We start from the raw sequence: 21,154 nt of genomic DNA on the forward strand, positions 1-21,154 counted from the left end.
GGTATAATCAGGAGCAGAACACCTTCAGTAAGAGAAATAACATGAAAATAAACAGACGTTGAGGAGCAAACGTCCAGATGTTGAAATGTTACAATGCATTCTCAAAATATAACAGCCTCGTAATGCCACTGATAAAGGTTTAAGCAGCATTAAAAAGTCTTAATCTAAGTGATTACAAAAAGCAGGGTAAAGATTGGAATAGTACAGAATATATAATCTCTCAAAATAGTAGCAGTATTGACTGATTGCAGCCTGAGCGTCTGATTTAGAGGCCTTCTACAAGATGATCTGGGTAGGCTGATGAAGATTGTGATGTTGAGACTTATAGCGTTGCCTCGCGTCAGCAAACGTGTCCGAAATGTAGGTCAGCCCCGACGACATCAGCGTCTCTTTCCGGTTTTAGGATTGCATAGAAAGTACAGTTGTGCTCAAAGACGTCAGTCCTGAAAATACAAAGCGCGTGAAAGTGACCGAACGTGCCTCGTAAGAGAAATAAACCCAGCATTCGCTCTTCTTTCAAGGCACAACTATTCGGAGATACTCAAGTGTGCAAAATGAAGCTCAAGTCCGATGATCTTGAAAGGAGAGAGAGAGATTGCTTTCAGAGGGCTGTTTTGCAGGATATGCATAGTCAAGAGATTCAATCAGTGTGCTTCGCTACCAGACACACGTAAGTCAGCGCAGATGCCGTCCGCTGCATCTGGTTTGTGTGTTTCTCCAGATGTTCACAGGTTTTTTCCTCCAGAGTGTTTTTAAACAGCAGGATCAAGTTGTTCTGGATGTATTTGTGTGGTTCGACGTTCTCTCCGCTGCTGTGCTTTGGTCCTTTATCCCCGTGCTGTCCATCCTAGAGGTTCGGCGCGGGCTGGTTCACGATGACCTGGATGACAAAGTCCTTCTGGATCTTGGTGTCTTGCAGGCGGGTCTTGTCTGTGAGGAGCTTGCCGGAGAAGAACCAGCGCTGGTGGGCCGGGTCGATGTCCTCCTGGGCCTGCAGCTGTTTCTTGAGCAGGCCGATGGTGTCGGTCATGCTGGCGCTCAGACGCACGTCTTTGCCGGTGGAGAGCCGTACCTTCAGCTGGAACTCTTTCTTCTGAGCAGTGGGGGGCTCGGGGTTGTCAGACAGGTCTTCTTCGCTTCTTTCGGTGATCAGATTGACCGGCGGGGCCAGGCAATAAACCGGGAGCTGGTAACGGTTTCCGAGTTCGTCGTAACACTCGGTCAGGGATCCTGGAAAGTACACACAACCATCAGTGATGGAGAAATAAAGTGTGACAGATAGACAGAGGGTTGGTGTGTGCCATCACTTCTTTTGTTTTTGTGTTATTAAATACTTCTTCATTATGGTAAAAACTTCCCCTCTGGACCAATAAAGAGGGTTGGGTTATAAAAACTTCTTCTTAGCAATGCATATTACCAATCAAAAATGTTTTGATATATTTACAGTAGTATCTTCATGGAACATGATCTTTTCTTAATATACTAATGATTTTCGGCATAAACAAAAAATTTATAATTGTGACCCATACAATGTATCGTTGTCTATTGCTACAAATATACCTGTGCTACTGATGACTGCTTCTGTGCTGCAGGGTCACGTATTTGAAAATAAACATTTCGATCTTGTGTCATTCGACCAATCATAACACAGCAGGTTTAAAAATGCAACGTAATTTTATCATCTTTAACAAGCTGTAATTATTCCAAAGCGCCTTGTGCATGTAAAAGTTGTAGTTTTATGCGGACACCGAAACATGAGTGAACGACAAAGCCTTGTTTACATAATAAATAACAAGTTTTGCATCTCAACATTTCATTGTGAATAAGGTATGTGGTTTGGAGAAGTGTGAAAAGGTATGGAATTTGATTTAAGTGATTTCCATGAATTGCAAAAATTAATTTGATATAATCGTGATGCATCGTGATAATCGAATCAATCACTGATAATCATAATCGAATTAAATCATGCCAATTCACCCCCACCCCTTATTGAATATGGTCTGAAAACCTATTGAAAGGTTTGGAAATTTGGATCTGGAAAAGTGTGGCATTTTGAAATGGAAGATATGTAGGAAACCTGGAATGTGGAAACAATTGGATTTGTAACAAATGAGAGGTATGCATATAAATATGGACTAGGATTCACACCCCTAGTGCACGCAACACTAACTGAAGTGTTTTGACCAAGTTTTGCACAGTACATTTTCCCAATTTCTCAAAAGACATCAAGTCGGACACACCAAGCTGCTCTGGTCACAGCCGGTCAGAGACTCTCACCGTGAGGTAACGTGATGTTGGCTCCGTCCACGACAGCCTGAGCCAGTTCATGATCGTTACACTCCAGAGCCACAGCGGCGGCCTTCAGGGCATCCCAGATCTCCTTCCGGCCCTCGAACGCTGGAGCCGTGTCCCAGAACTCATCTCTCTTACTGCGGAGCTGGCCCTCCGTCATCGGGTAATCGCTCTTCCACTTGGGCTTGTCTTTCTTCAACGGCTCGTTACGACCTGCAGACGCAGACAAGCTGTGAACTAACACTAGGGTTGGGAATTGTTGAAAATTTTCCAGTTCCGGTTCCATTAAAATCATTTTTTCCAACCAATTTTTTCAATTCAATCAAACAACTATTAAAAAACAGTGGTAAGGAAAAATGCACAATACTCAAATACTCAGTGCTCAATACTGTTTATTACTCACTGTAAACTTTAAAGGTTGACAATGTCAAAATTCAACATATATATTACAGTGCACAAATGTTCAGGTTCCGGTTCTGGTTCCATTTAAATGAACTATTATTATGTTTTTTACTATTTTACCTTCATTGAATGTAGTGTTGCTGGAAGGTAGTAGGTAATGTTGAGTAATGCTACTCCATCAATCAGCATGTGCTTCAAAGTTGATATTTTTTACACTATCAATAACATTTAGCTTTTCAAGCAGGAATAAGCTGGTTGGTCAAATAGTGCCTTGAGGGCTGAGACACTTGTTCATTTCCCTAAATTAATGAAATATAAACTGTTATACTTATTACCATGTATACACACACTCCATAAAGCCCCTATTTTAGGAATAATAATGCAGTCAGGAGATGCTGTGATGCAATGAGTGCTTTAATCATTTAAAATGCATGAAAATAAATATTTTAAATCACTTTGTTTATCACTCTTGAACTGACCTGTACACTAAATAATCTAACCCTCATACTTACGAGGTTAGTTTCAAATCATATGTGCGTGCAGTTCCACAGCAAAGGCATGTATGATTTCACTAATGTAGGCCAACAAAGACTTTCCATTTGCATTTTCCATCAGTACTTTCACAAACGGTGCAACAAAAAAGAGACTGAGTGGAATGTAAAAGTAATATACTGTAATAAACAAGAATTGACATTTAGTGCTTTCAAATGATTATGGTGTAATGGAATATTGGGGGGGCGGGGTGTTCTTTTTTAACTTTTTACTCATCTGTGAATCCTGAGAAATTTAATGCATGATGGTTTTTGCAAAAATATTGTGCAGCACAACTGTTCTCAACATTGATAATAATCAGAAATGTTTCATAAAAGATTACATAAAAGATTACATAAAACTTACATATAGTTTTATCCTATTATTATTAAATATAATTAATTGGACCTAACTACCTATAAAATTAAGCAAGATGCATATAAAACATGTTTTTCTCATTGTACAGTAAGCTCAATCTGGATCGAAGCAGGAGTGAACTGCTCTCACTCATATTCCCACGACTGAGCAAAGGTTGTGTATTCATGACTGTTTGTCTGTAAATACTGCCCTCCCCAATGACTGATCCCTTCAGGCGAGAAATAACAGCCTCCATCCACCGACAGCTCCTCCTGACCCCGCGGTTATCTGCTCAAACAGAGAATCAACACGACCCACAGCACTGGATCACGTCTGAGATTACAACACTCCGTGTTTGCTTTAGGCTTCGAATAAATACTGCAACATTATCAACAACTACTACTGTTAAACATTCAGTTCAGGTCAGAGTGATGACGTTACACACTTCATACATTAACAGTTCATCAAAACAAACGATTCAGCTATAAAACATCTTCATCATCATCATCCAGATCAATTCTGTTCAGTTCAGTGGGTTTTAAGCTACAATAACAAGTAAATCTTAAGTTATAATATTTGACGGGGTTTAAATAAATGAAAACAATAACATCAGACACTCCCATCTGGAGAGGATTAGATTTCTCAAAGGAGCCAAACAACAGTCAAGTGCTTAATGAATTTACAAACTGTGAGAAAAACAGCAGAGATGAGATTAAAACAGATCAGGACTCTCTATTCGCTCCTGCTATTCCAGAGAAACGCTTATAATAAATAAAGACAATGTGTGCTCTCTCCCTCAAAAATAAAAATAAAAATAAATAAAAATATTAATAAAAATAAAAAAAAATATATATAATAATAATTATATATATATATATATATATATATATATATATATATATATATATATATATATATATATATATATATATATATATATATATATATAAAATAAATACAATTTTTTTACATTTTGTTATGATCCGTGAGGTCCACTTCTTATTGCTGGTAAGATTTTTTTAATTAATAAATATTTTATATTTAGAAACAAATTTAAGATAATAAACAACACATGCTGAGAATTTCTGCAATTAAATCTATATTTAGTTATTAAAATAATTTGAAAATGAATACATTTGAAAAGAGATAAATAATCCTATTACAATATCTTTTATTTTATATTTAATCAGACACCTAAAGAGAGTAAAAACATGCAATTTCGAGCAGATACTGATATTTATATGACCGAACAGTAACTGAAAGAGTAATATTATAACAGTATAACAGATTATAACATAAAATCTCCATAAATTATCTGTCAATATATATCTGCCAATATTATGAGATTTGTGGCATTAACTGTTTATTAGATATTCAAACGTATTTAAATGACAGAAATGAATATCTGCTGACTGCTATCTTTCTATTTCTAAACAGAACTGAAGTCTGCAGATGCAAATATCCGTCTGAGATCTCCCTCAGGCTCTTAAGAAAATATCACTGGGCGTTTATAAAAATAAAGCATTCAATAATTGACTAATATTAATATTTTCTTTGCCATTAAAGTGAAATTACTGCACCTGACCATAGGAGCCTGATAAAAAAAACTCATTTGAAAGAAAAAGATATTAAGAGGAATCTCAGACATAAAAGCTTTTGCGTCTGAAGAAACTAATGAAGACAGAGAATGAGTGCTCTTATCGTCTGATATATCGCTCAACCACTACACCGGATAATATCTGTCTCATTATTCACACACAAAAGACAACCAAGAAACTGTATACTAAAGCTACAGATACACAGAGAATGCAAATGTCCGATACGTAATGCTTTAGATATAGCAACAATCTGATCGATCCACAGGTTTAGAAACTTCTGATGACTCTTAGTGTGAAGCTGGCCTCCTCTAGTAATAAACCTGCCACAGGAACAGGAAGTCCACACTGATGGAGAGATAGTGGATGACTCAGTGCTTTCACATCCTGCTGAGAGCCACCATCCAAACACCTTATTTATAGCAGAAAGGTGTGAGAAGTACTGTTTCGGACACACTGTGTGATTTACAGCACTGTTCCTCCCAGAATGCTTCAGCACAACGATGACTGAGAGATGAAGAAAGGGTTAAAGCATAACAACAGTATTGTTTATTGTTGTCATACCCCCCCAAAAAAAATTAAAAAAGTTTTCGGTTTAATTTAATTGCAATTTTGTTTTTGTTTTTCCGAGCAAAAAATTTATATCATACATCTTTTCCTGATTTACAGCAGAGACCCACTAAAATGTAATTCAGCGTAACAATCTCATCAGGCATATTTACAACAAGAATCAATTTATGACATATTAAAAGACTAACTACATTTTTAAAGTTTGCCACTATCCTAGGTTTCGCCCAAGAATTGTTTACTCATTTAAAACGCACTCAAATTTAATATGCATCCTTATTCTTTTATATATTTTAATATGCACAAGTCAGAATAAGCATGTTGTGTGAACTTTTAAATGTGATTACGACCGGCTTCAGTGCAGTAAGAGATCATCTGGAGATATTAATGCAGTTATTCTGATCAAAATAAGAGAAGACTTGACACGAGAAGCTGAAGCTGGACGCTTGAACAATTACACTAAACCAAGCTTTTACTGGATAACACACTCTAATCAGAGACAGAAGACATGCAGGAGATTGTGGCTTTTAAGCAAAGTATGTAATATGATACTGCGCTTGAAGTCGGTTTCTTTTACTGCAAGTTCACTGTCTGTCACAACATGTGTCTAGAAGAGCATCATCTCAGGTCAGAGCACTTATTCTGTTTTATGATTATGAGTTAAACCACAACAACGAGAGAGAGACAGCGTGAGACTGTCAAAGTCCAGCAGCTCGTACTGTCTGCAGTCAAACCATGTGTAAACAGTTTTCTCCTCGTCTTGAGGACAGGAGCTGGAAGCTGCAGAATACAGTTGCATTCTCTCGTTACACTAGCACGAGACGTTCACAACGGCTCACGCTGTTATTTTGCAAGAGCCGAATCAAGCATTTTCATGACGTTTGGCTCCGTAAGCGTTCGAGCCTCGTGAACATGCATCCAAACTAAAGCAACGTGAGAGAGAAAGTACAAGACGATAAGAAGCATGATTGTCCACAACAACAAACACACAGCAGTCCGATTCACAACAAACGACTCTTACGAACAGATTCAATTCAGTCAAACACACTCACAAATCAGCCTCACGTACCAATTATGAATGTTTCACATCATTAAGCAAAGTTTAGGTACAAAATAGAAATAATAATGCATTTAAATAATTATTTAAAAAAATATAATTATACTAGCAATATTATAATAATAATCAGATACAGAACAAATTAGTTAAAAACACAAATCAAATAAATAATAATAATTATTATTATTAAAAAATATTTTAACTTCTCAAAAGTTGTATTACTATTAATATAATAGTTATTTAGTCTTTTAATCAGATTTACAAACAAATGACTTATGAACCGATTTAAGTCAAAGCACTAATACACAAATTGTGAATATTTTACATTGTTATTAAGCATGTAATTAGATTCACAAAAAAATAAAGTATGAACAGATTCCAGTTCAAACCACTCAAAAACCAACAGTTTTATACATGCATATTATGAATATTTTATATTAAGAATAATTGGAGAAATTGTTTAAGTAATAACAACAAAAACAATAATTAAAAAAAAGTTTTGAATTTGTTTTGGTAATAACAATAATCACAGTAATGATAGTGTAGTCAGATTGATAAACTAACACGAATTTCATCTTATTAAGCGAAGTGCAAAACTTTAAATAATAATAATAATAATGTTATTATTATTAATGTTTTTTGATTTTAAAATTTTTTTTTTTATATTGAAAAAAAAAATAATAACAACAATTTATAATATTGCTGTTTTTGTTATTTATGCAAAGTTCATTATTTTTCATCAGAAAACAAACTACTATTATTAAATAACCCTCCCAGAGTTTGCACTGGAGAGAGACAGATGCATCGTCTTCTAGGAACGGTCACATAATACACACCCCACATATCAATGCTCTTATCAGTGAAGCTCTTATCTTGTGTTCAGGACACACACAACACGCTGAAGCACTACAATACACACCGACACACATCTGTGACAGCAACACTCTCACTGATACACATCACACACGTCACTGACAGACTGCCAGCTCCAACATGCATACAACATTATTTTAAAAGCATTGCAATGTGGCATATATACACACTACAGTGTTTGATTATCATATTCCTAAAACATTGCGTTTATGGTAATCAACAAATTACATTTCACCACATTCAGATTCAACACATCTGAAACATATGCATACATTTATTAATTGCTATTTAAATAATAATTCGTTTAATATAGAAAGTACAGTCTGAGTGAATCCTTGCATTAGAGAACACATTATTTCGCGTTACATTGATGGTAGATACTATAAAACACTACATGCTCAGTTTGTAAGCTCACAGTTAATACCTAGTAACATGTTAAAGTCGTGTTGTTTTGTGTTTGTGTGTTGTTCCCACCTCAGGTTTAGACAATACAGCTGATATTTGCATGTTCTGAAGAGAGGCACACAGAGAAACAAACATGCAAAGCACGAGTCTCACCTCCGCGCTTCCTCGAGCCGTGCCCACGTGACTCCTCGCGCTCGCGCCCCACGCAGCCTCCCATGACTGTCAATCAAACACAGGCCGCATCTCGAGACGACTTCAAGACTCTCTCCCGCTGTGTGATCATCTGATATCCTGAACGGAAACAGTGCTACAGTTCAAGTGACTTAATACAGTACTACCGTTATGTGTTGTGTGAGCTATCAACAGCACGCGCACTTAAGGGAAGCCTTCCACAAAAACAAACAACACTTAGCACACCTCCAGACTGAGGATGATCTATCGGTTCAGTTAACTAGCCAGAAAATCGCGTTTAGTTAGTTATTTCTGGCTTTAAACGACGAGCTAACATTACCTTACAGCGGCTAGCCAGAGCACTAGCTCTATCCCGAACTCTTAAATCCAGTCTGTAAGAATAAAACAACATCAGCGAGACTCGTGTTTGAGATCTATGGATCACTCCGTGCTCGCTTTGTTGTATATCAAACCCGCCTCAGCTCTGTATCTGTCGCTAGTGTAACGTTACCTTTCCTCTCACTGAGCTTACCGACTAGCTCACGTTACTGACGCACACCGCGCGTGCGCGCCCTGACCACGTGACTGCGCTGCGCCAGAGCCACGCCTCCAGAGGAGCCCTCGAACTCTGACCAGAAATCGTGCGTGAACAGACGACGTAGAGCTATTTAAAGTTTAAAAATGCAGTTATCGTGTTATTACCTCTGGGAAGACAAGCACGCTTTTCGCAACTCAAATAGCTTTATTGTCGAGACGAAAGTAGCCTACATTGTGTAGAGCCAAAGCAGCAAAACAACATAGAAATATATCAGCAGAAGTCAGAAAGAGCTTTGTTGCCAAGTATGTTTGCACAAGGAACATACAAGGAATTTGTTTTGGTGTCACAAGCTTCAAGAACACAGAGACAACATCAACAATAACAAATAAGATGTGAACAGAAAGCACATATGCATGTAAAAAAAAAAAAAAAAAAAAAAATAATAATAATAATTTTTATAAAAATAAATATTAATCTTAATATTTTTTATTATTTTTATGAAATTGTTGTTTGTATGTTTCCTAATATAAAAGAACTAGCTCAAAAAAGAAAGAAAAAAGGATTACTATGTAGAATACTATGAATACATGGGTCAAAGACGAAAAATTGTTTAAGCCTAAAAAAAAGTGTAATACTGCTTTAAACTGTTGTAGTTTTTCCCCCCAAAAATGCAAAAAGTTTTCTGTTTTATTTAATTGCAATTTTGTTTTTGTTTTTCTGAGCAAAAAATAAATATCATACATTTTTCCCAGATTTACAGAAAACACCCAGTAAAATGTCCTTAAGTGTAACAATCTCGTCAGGCATATTTACAACAAAAATCTATTTATGACACATTAAAAGACTAATTACTTTCACCCCAAATACTAATAAGTTGTAATTTTACATTTTTACATTTGCTAACATCCTAGGTTTTGCCCATTTGTCAGTAAGAATTTTTTACTAATTTAAAACACAATAAAATTTAGTATGCTCCATTATTCTTTTAGATATTTTAATATGTTGTTTGAATTTTTGCATTAATATTGTGTTACACTGAATGACAATGTAACATTATTTCAACCAAATTTTGACATTTTATTCTCCAAAAACGTATTTGAAACCTTAAAAGTAGACATTTTACTTGCATTTAATGTGCTTTCTATGGACACAAAATCACTTTTGTACATTTCTTTTGATGCAGACATCTTAACGTCTTTGACCCATATACAATAACTAGGCTACACAGAAAATAGATAGAACAACTGAACAAATAAATAAATAAATAAATCCCGCCATGTTTACTAATGTTCGTAGCAGCAGGAAAAATAGTTACTATATTATGCAACTTTTTGCTAAATGCAACAACAAAAATAAAATAAAATGCTTGAGCGCTATATATGCGAGACCGTGGCCTATACAACAGTAGAACTGTAGAGTAGGCTACTGATATTTCTTCAGGGTAAAGCTGCTAGACTCAGAGTTTGACATCTCCACCCAGGTTTTAGGAAATCTCTAAATGCACTTACAAAAGTCTCACATTAGATTAGATTCTACTTTATTGTCACTGCACATGTAAGGTACAAGGAAACAAAATGCAGTTAGCATCTAACCAGAAGTTCAATAAGCAGTAAGTACAGAATATACAGTGTCTACAATATGTTACAAATGTACAATACATATACAGATAAGACAGTACTGTAGACATAATTTACAGATTTTTAAATACTATCAGCATGATATACAGATGGGTGTACTATGAACATACTATACAGATGGGTTATGTAATAAGTGTATGTACACTGTAAGCAGAAACTATGAACATCATTTACACTAGTGCAATGGACAGTAAAGTGCACAGAAAAAAAATATTTCAGTGTGCAAATGAATCATTCAGTATTCTGGATGAACAGACAGTAGTGCAAGTAATAACAAGTGAACTGTTTTTGTTTGTTTGTAAACCGGATGTAGTGATGAGGAGGGGTGAGGAGTGTGTGTGGTGGTGTGTGTGTATGTGTGTGTGTGTGGGGGGGGGGGGGTGGGCAGAATTCAGTAAGGAGACAGCTGTAGTGAAAAAGCTGTTCCTGAATCTGCCGGTCCTTGTCCGGAGGCTTCTGAAGCGCCTCCCAGAGGGCAGGAGGTTAAACAGTCTGTGGTCAGGGTGAGAGGAGTCCTTAAGAATGCTGCGAGCTCGACGTAGACAGCGTTTTCTCTGGATGTCCTCAATAGCAGGAAGTGGTGTCCCTGTGATGCGTTGGCCCTCTGCAGTGCCTTGCAGTCAGCAACTGTGAAGTTCCCATACCAGACTGTGATGTAACTGGTCAGGATGCTCTCGATCGCACACCAGTTAAAGTTCACCAGGATGGATGAAGACAGCTGGTTCTTCTTCAGTGTTCTGAGGAAGAAGAGGCGCTGGTGAGCCTTCTTGACCAGGCTGGAGGTGTTTGTGGTCCAGGACAGGTCCTGGTGGTGGTTCCCAGGAACCTGAAGCTGGAGACACGTTCAATAACCATCCCGTTAATGTTGATGGGGTCATGTGTGCTTCCTTTCTTCTTCCTGAAGTCCACAATGAGCTCCTTTGTCTTACTGGTGTTAAGAAGCAGGTTGTTGTCAGTGCACCATGTGGCCAGGTGCTGTACCTCTTCGCTGTACGCAGTCTCATCATTGTCTCTGATGAGGCCAATAACCGTGGTGTCATCTGCAAACTTAATGATGGGGTTAGATCCATGCACAGGCCTGCAGTCGTGGGTGTAGAGGGAGTAGAGGAATGGGCTCAGCACACAGCCCTGTGGTACGCCGGTGTTGAGTGTGATAGTGGTGGAGCAGGTGTGGCCTGACCTAACATGCTGAGGTCTGTTGGTCAGAAAGTCCATAATCCTGTTGCAGAGGGAGGTGTTAATGTCCAGGTCTCCAAGTTTAGTGGTCAGCCTGGAGGGAATGACGGTGTTAAATGCTGAACTGAAGTCAGCAAACAACATCCGTACATATGTGTTGTGAGTGCTACGGGGCGATAGTCATTCAGGCACATTGGGGAGGAGTGTTTCGGCACTGGCACAATGGCACAGGCAGCCTGAGAAGCAAACATACTCCAGTCCGTGTATTGAAACCTGTCCTGAAGTAAAGAGTCTGCTCCAGTTGGCCACACTTTGATGGTCCTCACTGATGGCTTCACACGGTTGATGAGGGGTGAATACTTGGGGGTGAGAAACAAAGAAAGGTGATCAGACTGTCCGAGGTGGGGGGGGGGGGTCGCGGTGTAAGCTCCAGCAATGTTTGTGTAAACATGATCCAGAGTGTTGTCTCCTCTGGTGTGGCAGGAAACATGCTGATGGAATTTGAGGAGCACAGTCTTTAATTTGGAGTGATTAAAATCACCCGCGACAATAAAAGCTGTGTGCTTGAGTATATTATTCTCGTGATATAAGCAAATATATCAAATGAATCAGATAATAGAAAAACAAATATTCATTGATGTTCACTGCTAATCTTTTATAACAATGAAAAAAAAAAGTTTCCGTTCAGATTAATAATAATAAAAAAAATTGCCATTTTTTTGGTCATTTTTTTATAATTTTAAAATGTATTATTTATTTAATTTAAATTTAAATTTTAATTTAAAATGTATTAAAACCCACTTTTCTGAAAAACTAAATTACGCAATTAATATTTTGTTTTAGCAAAATTCACAAATCAAACTGAGCACGTACTTTACATTTACATTGAAACCCATTCAGTGATGACACTAACTAAATAACTAAATCAAAAATAAATAAACATGGCAGATTTAAAAAAAAAAATAGAACATTACGATATTTTACTTAATTTACAAAACCCACACATTTATAAAAAAAATGAAGTAATTAATATTTACTAAATCAATAAATAAAAATAAATAAACATGGCAGATTTAAAAAGTAAATGTAGAACTTTTGTCCTATCATCCTTCCTTTTTTTTTTCCAATTTATTTTTAAAAAAACATTCTATTAATGTATGCATATATGTTTTTGTATATATGTAAATTCTGAATTCTGTTTTCAAAAATGTTTTGTTTGTTTTTTAAATGTATATCCCTGTATTGTTGTTGTTGTTTTTTATCGCAAACTTTCTCTGCACTATTTTGTGCGCTAAACACTGAAGTCCCTCCGCGGTCTGTTGTGCGCATGCGCGGCGGAGTTCGCCTCTGGCTGCTGTTCTTCATCTCCAGGAAGGCTGCGGATCACGGCGCGCTGCTGGGTTTAGTGGAAGAACTCGTGTCTGAACCTGTTTTAATACATTCTATGGTCTGACCTAAAATCTCTTCTGTCCTCTCTGACTGATAGTTCATACTTGTTTAGCAAGTAAACACACGTTTAGTAAAATTGTACAAACGCCTGCCTTCAGCCTTGTGTAGTCTTTAGTAAGATAAACATCAGAGAAACTTAGGTTTACTTGATTATCCGTGTGATTATAATAAGAGGGTGCCATTTCCATGTTGCAGTTTTCCAAATTTTCTTGGAGAACAAACTTTTTCTCTTTTTCTTACAACTTTACAGATATGTTAATCCTCCAAAAAAACAAGTGGGCAAGTGAGTCTTTCTTGTACCACCCCATCATGGACAATATGTATGCCAGTAGAGTAGTAAAACAAGAAATTTATTTTTTAAATCTAATGTTTTCCTAATAGTAAAATGTCCCTTTTTTGGAAGCCATCAATAGAAAGTCTGTAAGTTAATAAAAAAATTTTATTCTTAGTTTTTTAATCTTGAAATATGAATTTGACATTTCAATGGCCTCATTGTTTGTACTAAAAAAAACGATATACACTTAAAAAATACAAATAAAGTTACATTTATTTGATTAGTTCAAACAACAACAACATCATTCAACATTAATGTTTGTAAAATTTCACTTATTTTACATACAATTGTAACAAAATGACCCTGTGACGGGTGGTAACTGATGTCACGGAGTGGGTTCACTGTGACAGGGTGGTATGAACAATGCTTTTATCTATATGATATGCTTGTTTTAAACTTTATACAACGGGGAGGGAAACATTAAACTTAGAGATTTAATGGAAAACATTGGTGATGCTCTGAAAAAAAAAAGAGCATCATATCAGTGACAGGGAGAGTAGCATCCACACATCCCTCTGTATTTTCCATGTGGCGGGATGTCACAGGCTGTGGTGCTTGAATGATTTCAAGCACATCATCGAAGAGATACCAGAGGAAGTCATCTCTTGGAGGCCAGTAGAACCTATTGGCACCAACACGGTGCATACACTTTACAAGGGCATGTGTTTCGTCTGTTTCCATGATGATCCCAGGATAAAGGTCATTATCATATTTAAGCACGCACCACTTCCCAATGAGATCTTCACTATCCCAAGCAATTGCTTCTGTTGAACCTTTTGGAGTGTTTTTTGTTAAAAAGAGAAATGCTGTGTGGTGAAGCACACTGACAACTTAGCTGGTTTTGCGTGGAGCACATGCAACTAACTTCCCGGTAAAGGATTTCCCCTGGAGTAAATGTGACCACTTGGTGGGTTTTCATTGTGGATGGCACTGGGGGAATCTGGCCTGGCCTCTTTTCCATTGCCTGCTCCACTGCTTCAGATGCTACATAAAAACAACTTAACAGTTGTAGAGGTTTCAGTGAGTGCCATATATAGCTCATGGGCATCGGGTATGTTGCGGGCGGTTGGTCACCAGCTTGTCCGCTGTTCTTTTCAAGGTTCCCCCACACACCGTCAGAGAGTGAGTGAGATGGTGATTGAGTGACAGTGATTGAGTGAGTGATAGCGATAGTTGAGTGACAGTGAGTGAGTTAAAGAGATTGAGTGAGTGTAAGACATAGTGAGTAATAAGTGTTTGAGTGATATAGTGAGTGAGTGAATGAACAAAACAGGGTTAAGTTAACAGAAAAAAAAAATTATTAGCCTATATTAGAATCCTTGATTTCCACACATTCAAATGGGAAGCAGAACCACCCGTCACATCCCTACCACCACGTCACAATAAAACATGTGACGGGGGAGGTATGTGACGGGGTGGTAAATTTCAGCCCAAAATGGCCGCAGATCTCCCATGTGGTCAAGTTTCCTCACCTAGAATACATGCATTCTATCTGAAATATATATATTTTTGCATTAAAAATGTAAAATAAAAAATAAAAATCAGTTTTCCCTTTTCTATTTTGCGTGACGGGGTGGTTGGTTTAAGCTTGACGGAACCTGCCTAACATGAAAAATCAACAAATAAAGATTGTAGAGGAATGTCAGTACTTGCCTGCTTTTGTTCTTGGCGGCAAAGAAGGCTACAATGATGTCACTTCCGCCCTCTGATGTCATTTAAAGCAACAGTACATTATTTATAGATAAAACAAGTTAGTGTGACGGGGTGGTAAGTCAAACTGAGGGACGCACACAAAATAACAAAATATTTACAAAAAATAAGATTTATTTTGAATAAAATATATCTTATGTGAAAAGGGACATGCACAAAATCCTGAAAATAATAAAATGTTAAAAAAAAATACATAACTTATTTGGTGATATTTTAGGTGAAAATTGTCATGTTGGTCAACACGGACATGTGAACTTGGCTATGAACTAAAAACAAAATGATTAAAATAGTATGTTATCTTTAAAAAATATATTTTTATCATATATCATGTTACCAAAAAACACTTGAATGAATACATTTAAGCTTTGTAAACACATTTTGGGACATGTTTGTGCCTTATGCATCTCATCAAATGTTGCGGACCCAAAGGGCACCCGTTTCGTAGAATGACTTATCCAAGCACCACTTTTAGAGTCTCAAATATGATCTCTTGTTTGTTCATCTCTCAGTCATCATTGCATTATGTTTTCATCATAAAATTAAGCATTTAAATATCTTCTTACAACGCTAAATTATTGAGTGACATCTAATATTTATATCATTTAATGTAAGTGGTACTGTTGTAAAGAAGAGCTTCCGGAGTTCATCTTGTAATATCAGCATCTGCACCAAATCGCATACATTTGCTTATCGTTGGAATGAAACTGAGCTGTTTTATGAGCTCCATGCTCTAGTGAAAAATAAATATACTGAAATGTTTTTGAAAAACATTTATTTCGTGCTAAGTATAATACAAATACATTTGAATATTTGTGTACTTAATAAAAGTACCCTGCAATATATATAACTTAGATCTACTTCAAGTCTGCTAAATTCGGACAAACTCATTTTGTACTTAATGCACTTTAATTGTTTTGAAGTAGTGCTGAAGTCCATCTAAAGACAAACTGAAGTATATCTGCTCGTGCTAAAGAGGAGCTGTCGCAGCTAATCTTCATTTAAAGACTGATATTATTCAAAGATCATGCAATCCTCATCAGTTATGACATCAAAACACAGTTTAGGCTTATAATTAAGAACTGTTATAGGAGCCAATGGCTTCTTACTTGATTTTATTTATTTGTCTGGAGGCCTGTACAAAACAAGAATAGGTTTAAAATACAGGTCTGTGGCTCTTAATTTCTTTTTATTAATTCACCGTTTGTAAACTGATGTTTACTGTAATTTTTTTTTTAGAAATATCATGATTTTATCAGGATTCTTTGTCATGTTGGTTTTACTATTTTGCAAGTCGTCTGAGCATTAAAGCAAAGGTAATTTCCCTGTTATAAAGACCATGCTTTCTAGGTAACAAAATAAAATACAAGAGGCAGATATTTAGGTCAAAGTGAGTGAAGATAAAAAAAAAAAATCTTTGTCATTATTTTATCTTTGTTATTAAAAAATAAGACCAAAGATGCAGATTACATTGTTTAATTACCATTATAACCAGAGCTGGGTAGAAACTGATTACATGTAATCTGGATTACGTACTCAGATTCCAAAAATTAAGTACTTGTAATTAGAGTAAGTTACATTTTAATTGATTACATGATTACATATTATTCACACAATAGCAATACATTATTCATCATTTACTGATTGTCTCTAATTCCGCTTTTTTATCTTTTAAATTTTCTTTTCTAAAACAGTCTTCCGCTTATATACACTCAAAAAAGTCCAGTTGTGTGGACAACGGATTTACAAAAATCATTTCAGGTTCAAGAAGTGTTTCAACATCAACTACTGATGAACATTCATTTTTATTTGAATTATCACTCCGTAGGTTATTTAACCATGTATTATGTATTATTGAAAGGCTTTTGTCTTTCAAACTCATTAAAATGCACAAATTCTCATTATTTCTTATTTGCAGACATTCTCAAACTTTTTGTCATCTGAATCTCTTTCACTTAATATATTTACTTTGTTAATAAAAATACTCGGTGTATTTTTGATTTGGGGTGATTTTGTTGCAGTAGCACGAGATTGCTTGATTTCAAACTTTGAATTGAATAAAAAATGACAAGCAAGCAGCCAGTAAAAAACAATGAATTATAATGAAATATTTTTATTACAGAATTGAGAATTGTGATCATTAAAATGTGTAATATAAAAAATGGTAATATAATAAATATCATTAAAAGTGGTGTAACAATCTAAAAAAAAAAAAATCTTAAAGGTGCTAAAAATATTTAGGTTCTTTCAGCCAAATATAATTTCTTTTTTGGACTGAAATAGGACCCTGGATGACTTGTTCAAGATTTTCCTCCACCCAGATATCTGTTTACATTATTTACTCATTTAATTCACATTTGTGCAACTGTCTTAAGTCTTATATATTGGCACCTAGAGTAAGATTTGTTTCTGAACTAAATGTCATTTTCCATGCATATTGCAATGTTTTACAGACTCTTATCACATTTGATTATTAAATAAAGAAATTACTACTAATGAGAGCACAAATAAAGAATAACGCTAGGTCTAGCAGGATAATACGTCACACCATGTGAAAGCGTCTCTAATTACTGGCGACATCAGAAATGGATATTATATGCTTTTTTACAATTTAAGCAAAGATTTTTTTTAACGGCATTGCGGATGGGAAACAGTGGTTTAATGTGTTCTTGCAGAATAAAAGCATTTTTTTTTACTGACCCCAAACTTCAAAACATTTCTTCTTGAAAGAGTTGTAAATATAACACATTATTATATTGCATTTCTGCAAAGAATGTAAAGCGTAGCCTTTTAAATGCATGCACGTCTCCTGAATGACACGCACAAAACAACTGATGCATAACATGTAGAGCAGGAATATAGTGTGTGTGTGTGTGAGGTGCTGAAGGCTCTCGCTGTTCCTCTGCATGACAGATTGATTTGATTTCACTCTCTTACATTTGCAAAACAATGTAAACTTCGTTTTAACAAAATGCATGGACCACTTCGGATACGTCTGGACATTCAAATCGTTTCATAAAGAACACAGATTCCCTCGAATTGCCATCAGAAGTGAATATTTGAGTTGAAAAATATAAATATTCACACTAGAACCCATTCACGTGAAGTCTGTGGCACCAAGTTCAACTCTGAACTCTGCTTGTGCTGAAACAGGATCTCAGACGGTGCCATAAACACACATTTCATCAGAAAACCCACCCGTCGTTCTCTTCTGAAGGACAGGAGTGCTGCACAGAGGCCTGCGCTCATCAGAGCTCATGATGTGAGTCTATCTGATCATATGGTCACGGTGCGGTTTCTGTCCCAGGTCAGGCCGTCCCCGAGAGGAAGGTGACTGGACGGCAGCAGCACTCGTGTTAGCCAGTCACTGACGGACGGCAAAAACATTCATTACTAACAATTCAACAAGCAGAGCTTCTAAACTATATTCACTGAGAAACAACGGAAAAATCATAAATGAGGGGCGGTTGTAAAATGTGACCCTGAAGCACAAAACCAGTCATAAGGGTACTTTTTTTTTTAATCGGCATATAAAAGCTGAATAAATAATCTCTCCATTGATGTGTGGTTTGTTAGGAGGACAATATTTGTCTGAGATACAACTATTTGAAAATCTGGAATCTGAGGGTGCAAAAAAATCTAAATATTGAGAAAATCATCTTTAAAGTTGTTCAAATGAAGTTCTTAGCAATGCATATTACTAATCAAAAATTAAGTTTTGATATATTTAGAGTAGGACATTTACTAAATATCTTCATGGAACATGATCTTTACTTAATATACTAATGATTTTTGGTATAAAAGAGAAATGTATAATTGTGACTCATACAATGTATTGTTGTCTATTGCTACAAATATACCTGTGCTACTGATGACTGCTTCTGTGCTGCAGGGACACGTTTGGTAAATGTCTCACCTCTGCTTCTCAACACCAAAAAATATTTTCCAGTTGTTAATTACTCCACGGTGGTAAGGGTTACGGAAAACCTGTAACAGACAGAAGACCTCTTCAAAGACCAGCTTGTATTATATAACAAACACAAACATGATTTTTATTATGTAAAAAACTAAACCGGTACATCGTTATTACTTATAATACAATTATTATTGTTATTATTAAAAATAATTTAGAAACATTTTTGCAATTGCATTTGTGCTGCTAGTTAATAACTTAATATCTGAAGAAAAAAAAATATTCAATAATAAAATTACTGTTATTAAGATGATGATTATGATTACTAATAAAAAATAAATACTATTATTATTGTTGTTGTTAACAAATAATAACAAGTATTAATATGAATGAACTCCGCATATATTGCATTTTGTGCTGCTAGTTTTATAACTTAATTTCTGATAATAAAATTAAACTAAAGAGATTTTATATATTAAATATTATTATTATTAGATTTAGAAACATTTTTTGCAATTGCGTGTCTGCTGCTAGTTTTATGTAAGTTAATCTCGGAAAAACAAAAAACAAAAAAAATAAATAAATAAAATGTATTAAATAATTAAATGACTGTCATTATGATGATGATTCTTAATAAAATAATAAATATTATTATTGTACTGTGAACTTGGCACATATTACATTTTGTGCTGCTAGTTTATATAATAATTTATTAAAAAAAAAAAAATATATATATATATATATATATATATATAATGCTGTCAAAAGATTAACTGCGATTAATTGCATCCAAAACAAAGGTTTTTGTTTACATAATATATGCGTTTATACTGTATATATTTATTATGTATATATAAATAAAAACACATGCATGTATACATTAAAGAAAAATATGTTGTTAATCGATTATATACATTTATATAAAATAAAAAATATAATAATATAAATATATATACACACAAATATTTTCAATATATACACATAATAAATACACACAGTACACATACATATATCATGTAAACAAAGTCTTATTTTGGATGTGATTAATCGTTTGACAGCATTAATATACATCTATATATATCCCCCCCCACTTACTCTTCCCTGGAGTCCGAGGCGTGTTGTCTCTCTGCGGTTGATGTGTCTCTCCACGCTGGTCTGTCCTTTGGTGATGAGCGCTGCGTGCCACAGTGTGAGCGCTCCTAACACTACAGACACAGAACTGAGCACAGCACAGACGTCACAGACGCCACCGCACCGCATCAACAGCAGAAAACACTCGGAGGCATAACTCACCTCGTCAGCACCCACAGATACAGCAGGCTCTGCTGCGGAGCGAAGGCAGGTGCGGGAGTCTGATACGAGCTCTTCAACAGAGAACACAATCATGCTCTTATTACAGCTTACACTGAAGATCAGAAGATCTGCTTTTGAGTCTCTTCTGCTCAGCAAGGCTCATTCTTTTATTAGAGGGACTGCTGAAATTATGAACTTATCAGAACTGCAGTGTCATTATCATATGAGGTTTAAAGTCTTGAGAAGCAGTCTACAGTGTTTTCCCCACAGGTGTCTCTTATTAGAGCGGTTTCTGTTATTATGGCATTACTGATGACGTGTTATTTTGTGTGAGTAATTAAATTGTTAATGTAAAGAAATTTTTATTTTTAAAATAGATTTTGTTCCTCTGAACTCGAGAATCCTGAAAAATAAAATGCATCACAGTTTACACACAAACATTAATGTTTTCAACATTGATAATAATCAGAAATGTTTCTTTAGCAGCAAATCAGCATATTAGAATGATTTCTGAAGATCATGTGACACTGAAGACTGGAGTAATGATGCTGAAAATACAGCTGCGTGTAACATAAATGAATTAAATTTTTGTTTGATATTGATTCAGAAAGAAGATGTTTTTTTTTCTTATTATTTTTCACAATTTTTAATCTATTTTTGATCAAATAAGCTGCGCAGAAGAGACTGTAAATCTAGTGTATCGGCAGAGCCGGGCTTCGGCGGATGCAGACTCACCTGGATGGCGCTGTGCGTGTGCAGAAACATGTCTTTGACACTGATGCTGCAGTAGATGCAGCCCATGCTCATGAACAGACAGAAACTGAAGAAGTAGCGCTGGTTGAAATGACCTACACAGT

General features: G+C 35.7%; 2 protein-coding genes across 5 annotated transcripts in view; both read right to left on the minus strand.

The window, feature by feature from the left end:
• Positions 1 to 322: 322 nt before the first annotated feature.
• LOC109069042 (ubiquitin domain-containing protein 1) lies at positions 323 to 8,861 on the minus strand. 3 transcript variants are annotated; one of them, XM_042734760.1, is made up of 4 exons: positions 8,783 to 8,861; positions 8,233 to 8,370; positions 2,278 to 2,505; positions 323 to 1,230 (listed from the first exon to the last, which is right to left on the minus strand). In XM_042734760.1, the coding sequence occupies exons 2-4, from the start codon at positions 8,294 to 8,296 to the stop codon at positions 848 to 850; spliced, it is 675 nt and encodes a 224-aa protein (XP_042590694.1). In that variant the 5' UTR covers positions 8,297 to 8,370; positions 8,783 to 8,861; the 3' UTR covers positions 323 to 847. The 3 variants fall into 3 exon arrangements, with proteins under 3 accessions (XP_042590694.1, XP_018941286.1, XP_042590695.1); XM_019085741.2 differs by lacking the exon at positions 8,783 to 8,861 and adding an exon at positions 8,591 to 8,776; XM_042734761.1 differs by lacking the exons at positions 8,233 to 8,370; positions 8,783 to 8,861 and adding an exon at positions 8,149 to 8,165.
• Positions 8,862 to 16,963: 8,102 nt separating this feature from the next.
• The window catches only part of LOC109068887 (palmitoyltransferase ZDHHC16B-like), an 8,542-nt gene continuing 4,351 nt past the window's right edge, over positions 16,964 to 21,154 (minus strand). Inside the window, exons 6-10 of one of the 2 annotated variants that reach the window (XM_019085603.2) lie at positions 21,033 to 21,154; positions 20,298 to 20,368; positions 20,100 to 20,223; positions 19,008 to 19,078; positions 16,964 to 18,458 (exon numbers count right to left, since the gene is read on the minus strand). The exon at positions 21,033 to 21,154 is cut by the window's right edge and continues 12 nt beyond it. In XM_019085603.2, the coding sequence (XP_018941148.1) occupies positions 18,368 to 18,458; positions 19,008 to 19,078; positions 20,100 to 20,223; positions 20,298 to 20,368; positions 21,033 to 21,154 (479 nt within the window). In that variant the 3' untranslated portion in view covers positions 16,964 to 18,367. The remainder of the gene's footprint in view (positions 18,459 to 19,007; positions 19,079 to 20,099; positions 20,224 to 20,297; positions 20,369 to 21,032) is intronic. The other variant, XR_002014101.2, reaches the window with a different exon arrangement.

Source organism: Cyprinus carpio, chromosome B12, assembly GCF_018340385.1.
Source record: "Cyprinus carpio isolate SPL01 chromosome B12, ASM1834038v1, whole genome shotgun sequence".
NCBI classification, from domain to species: domain Eukaryota; kingdom Metazoa; phylum Chordata; class Actinopteri; order Cypriniformes; family Cyprinidae; genus Cyprinus; species Cyprinus carpio.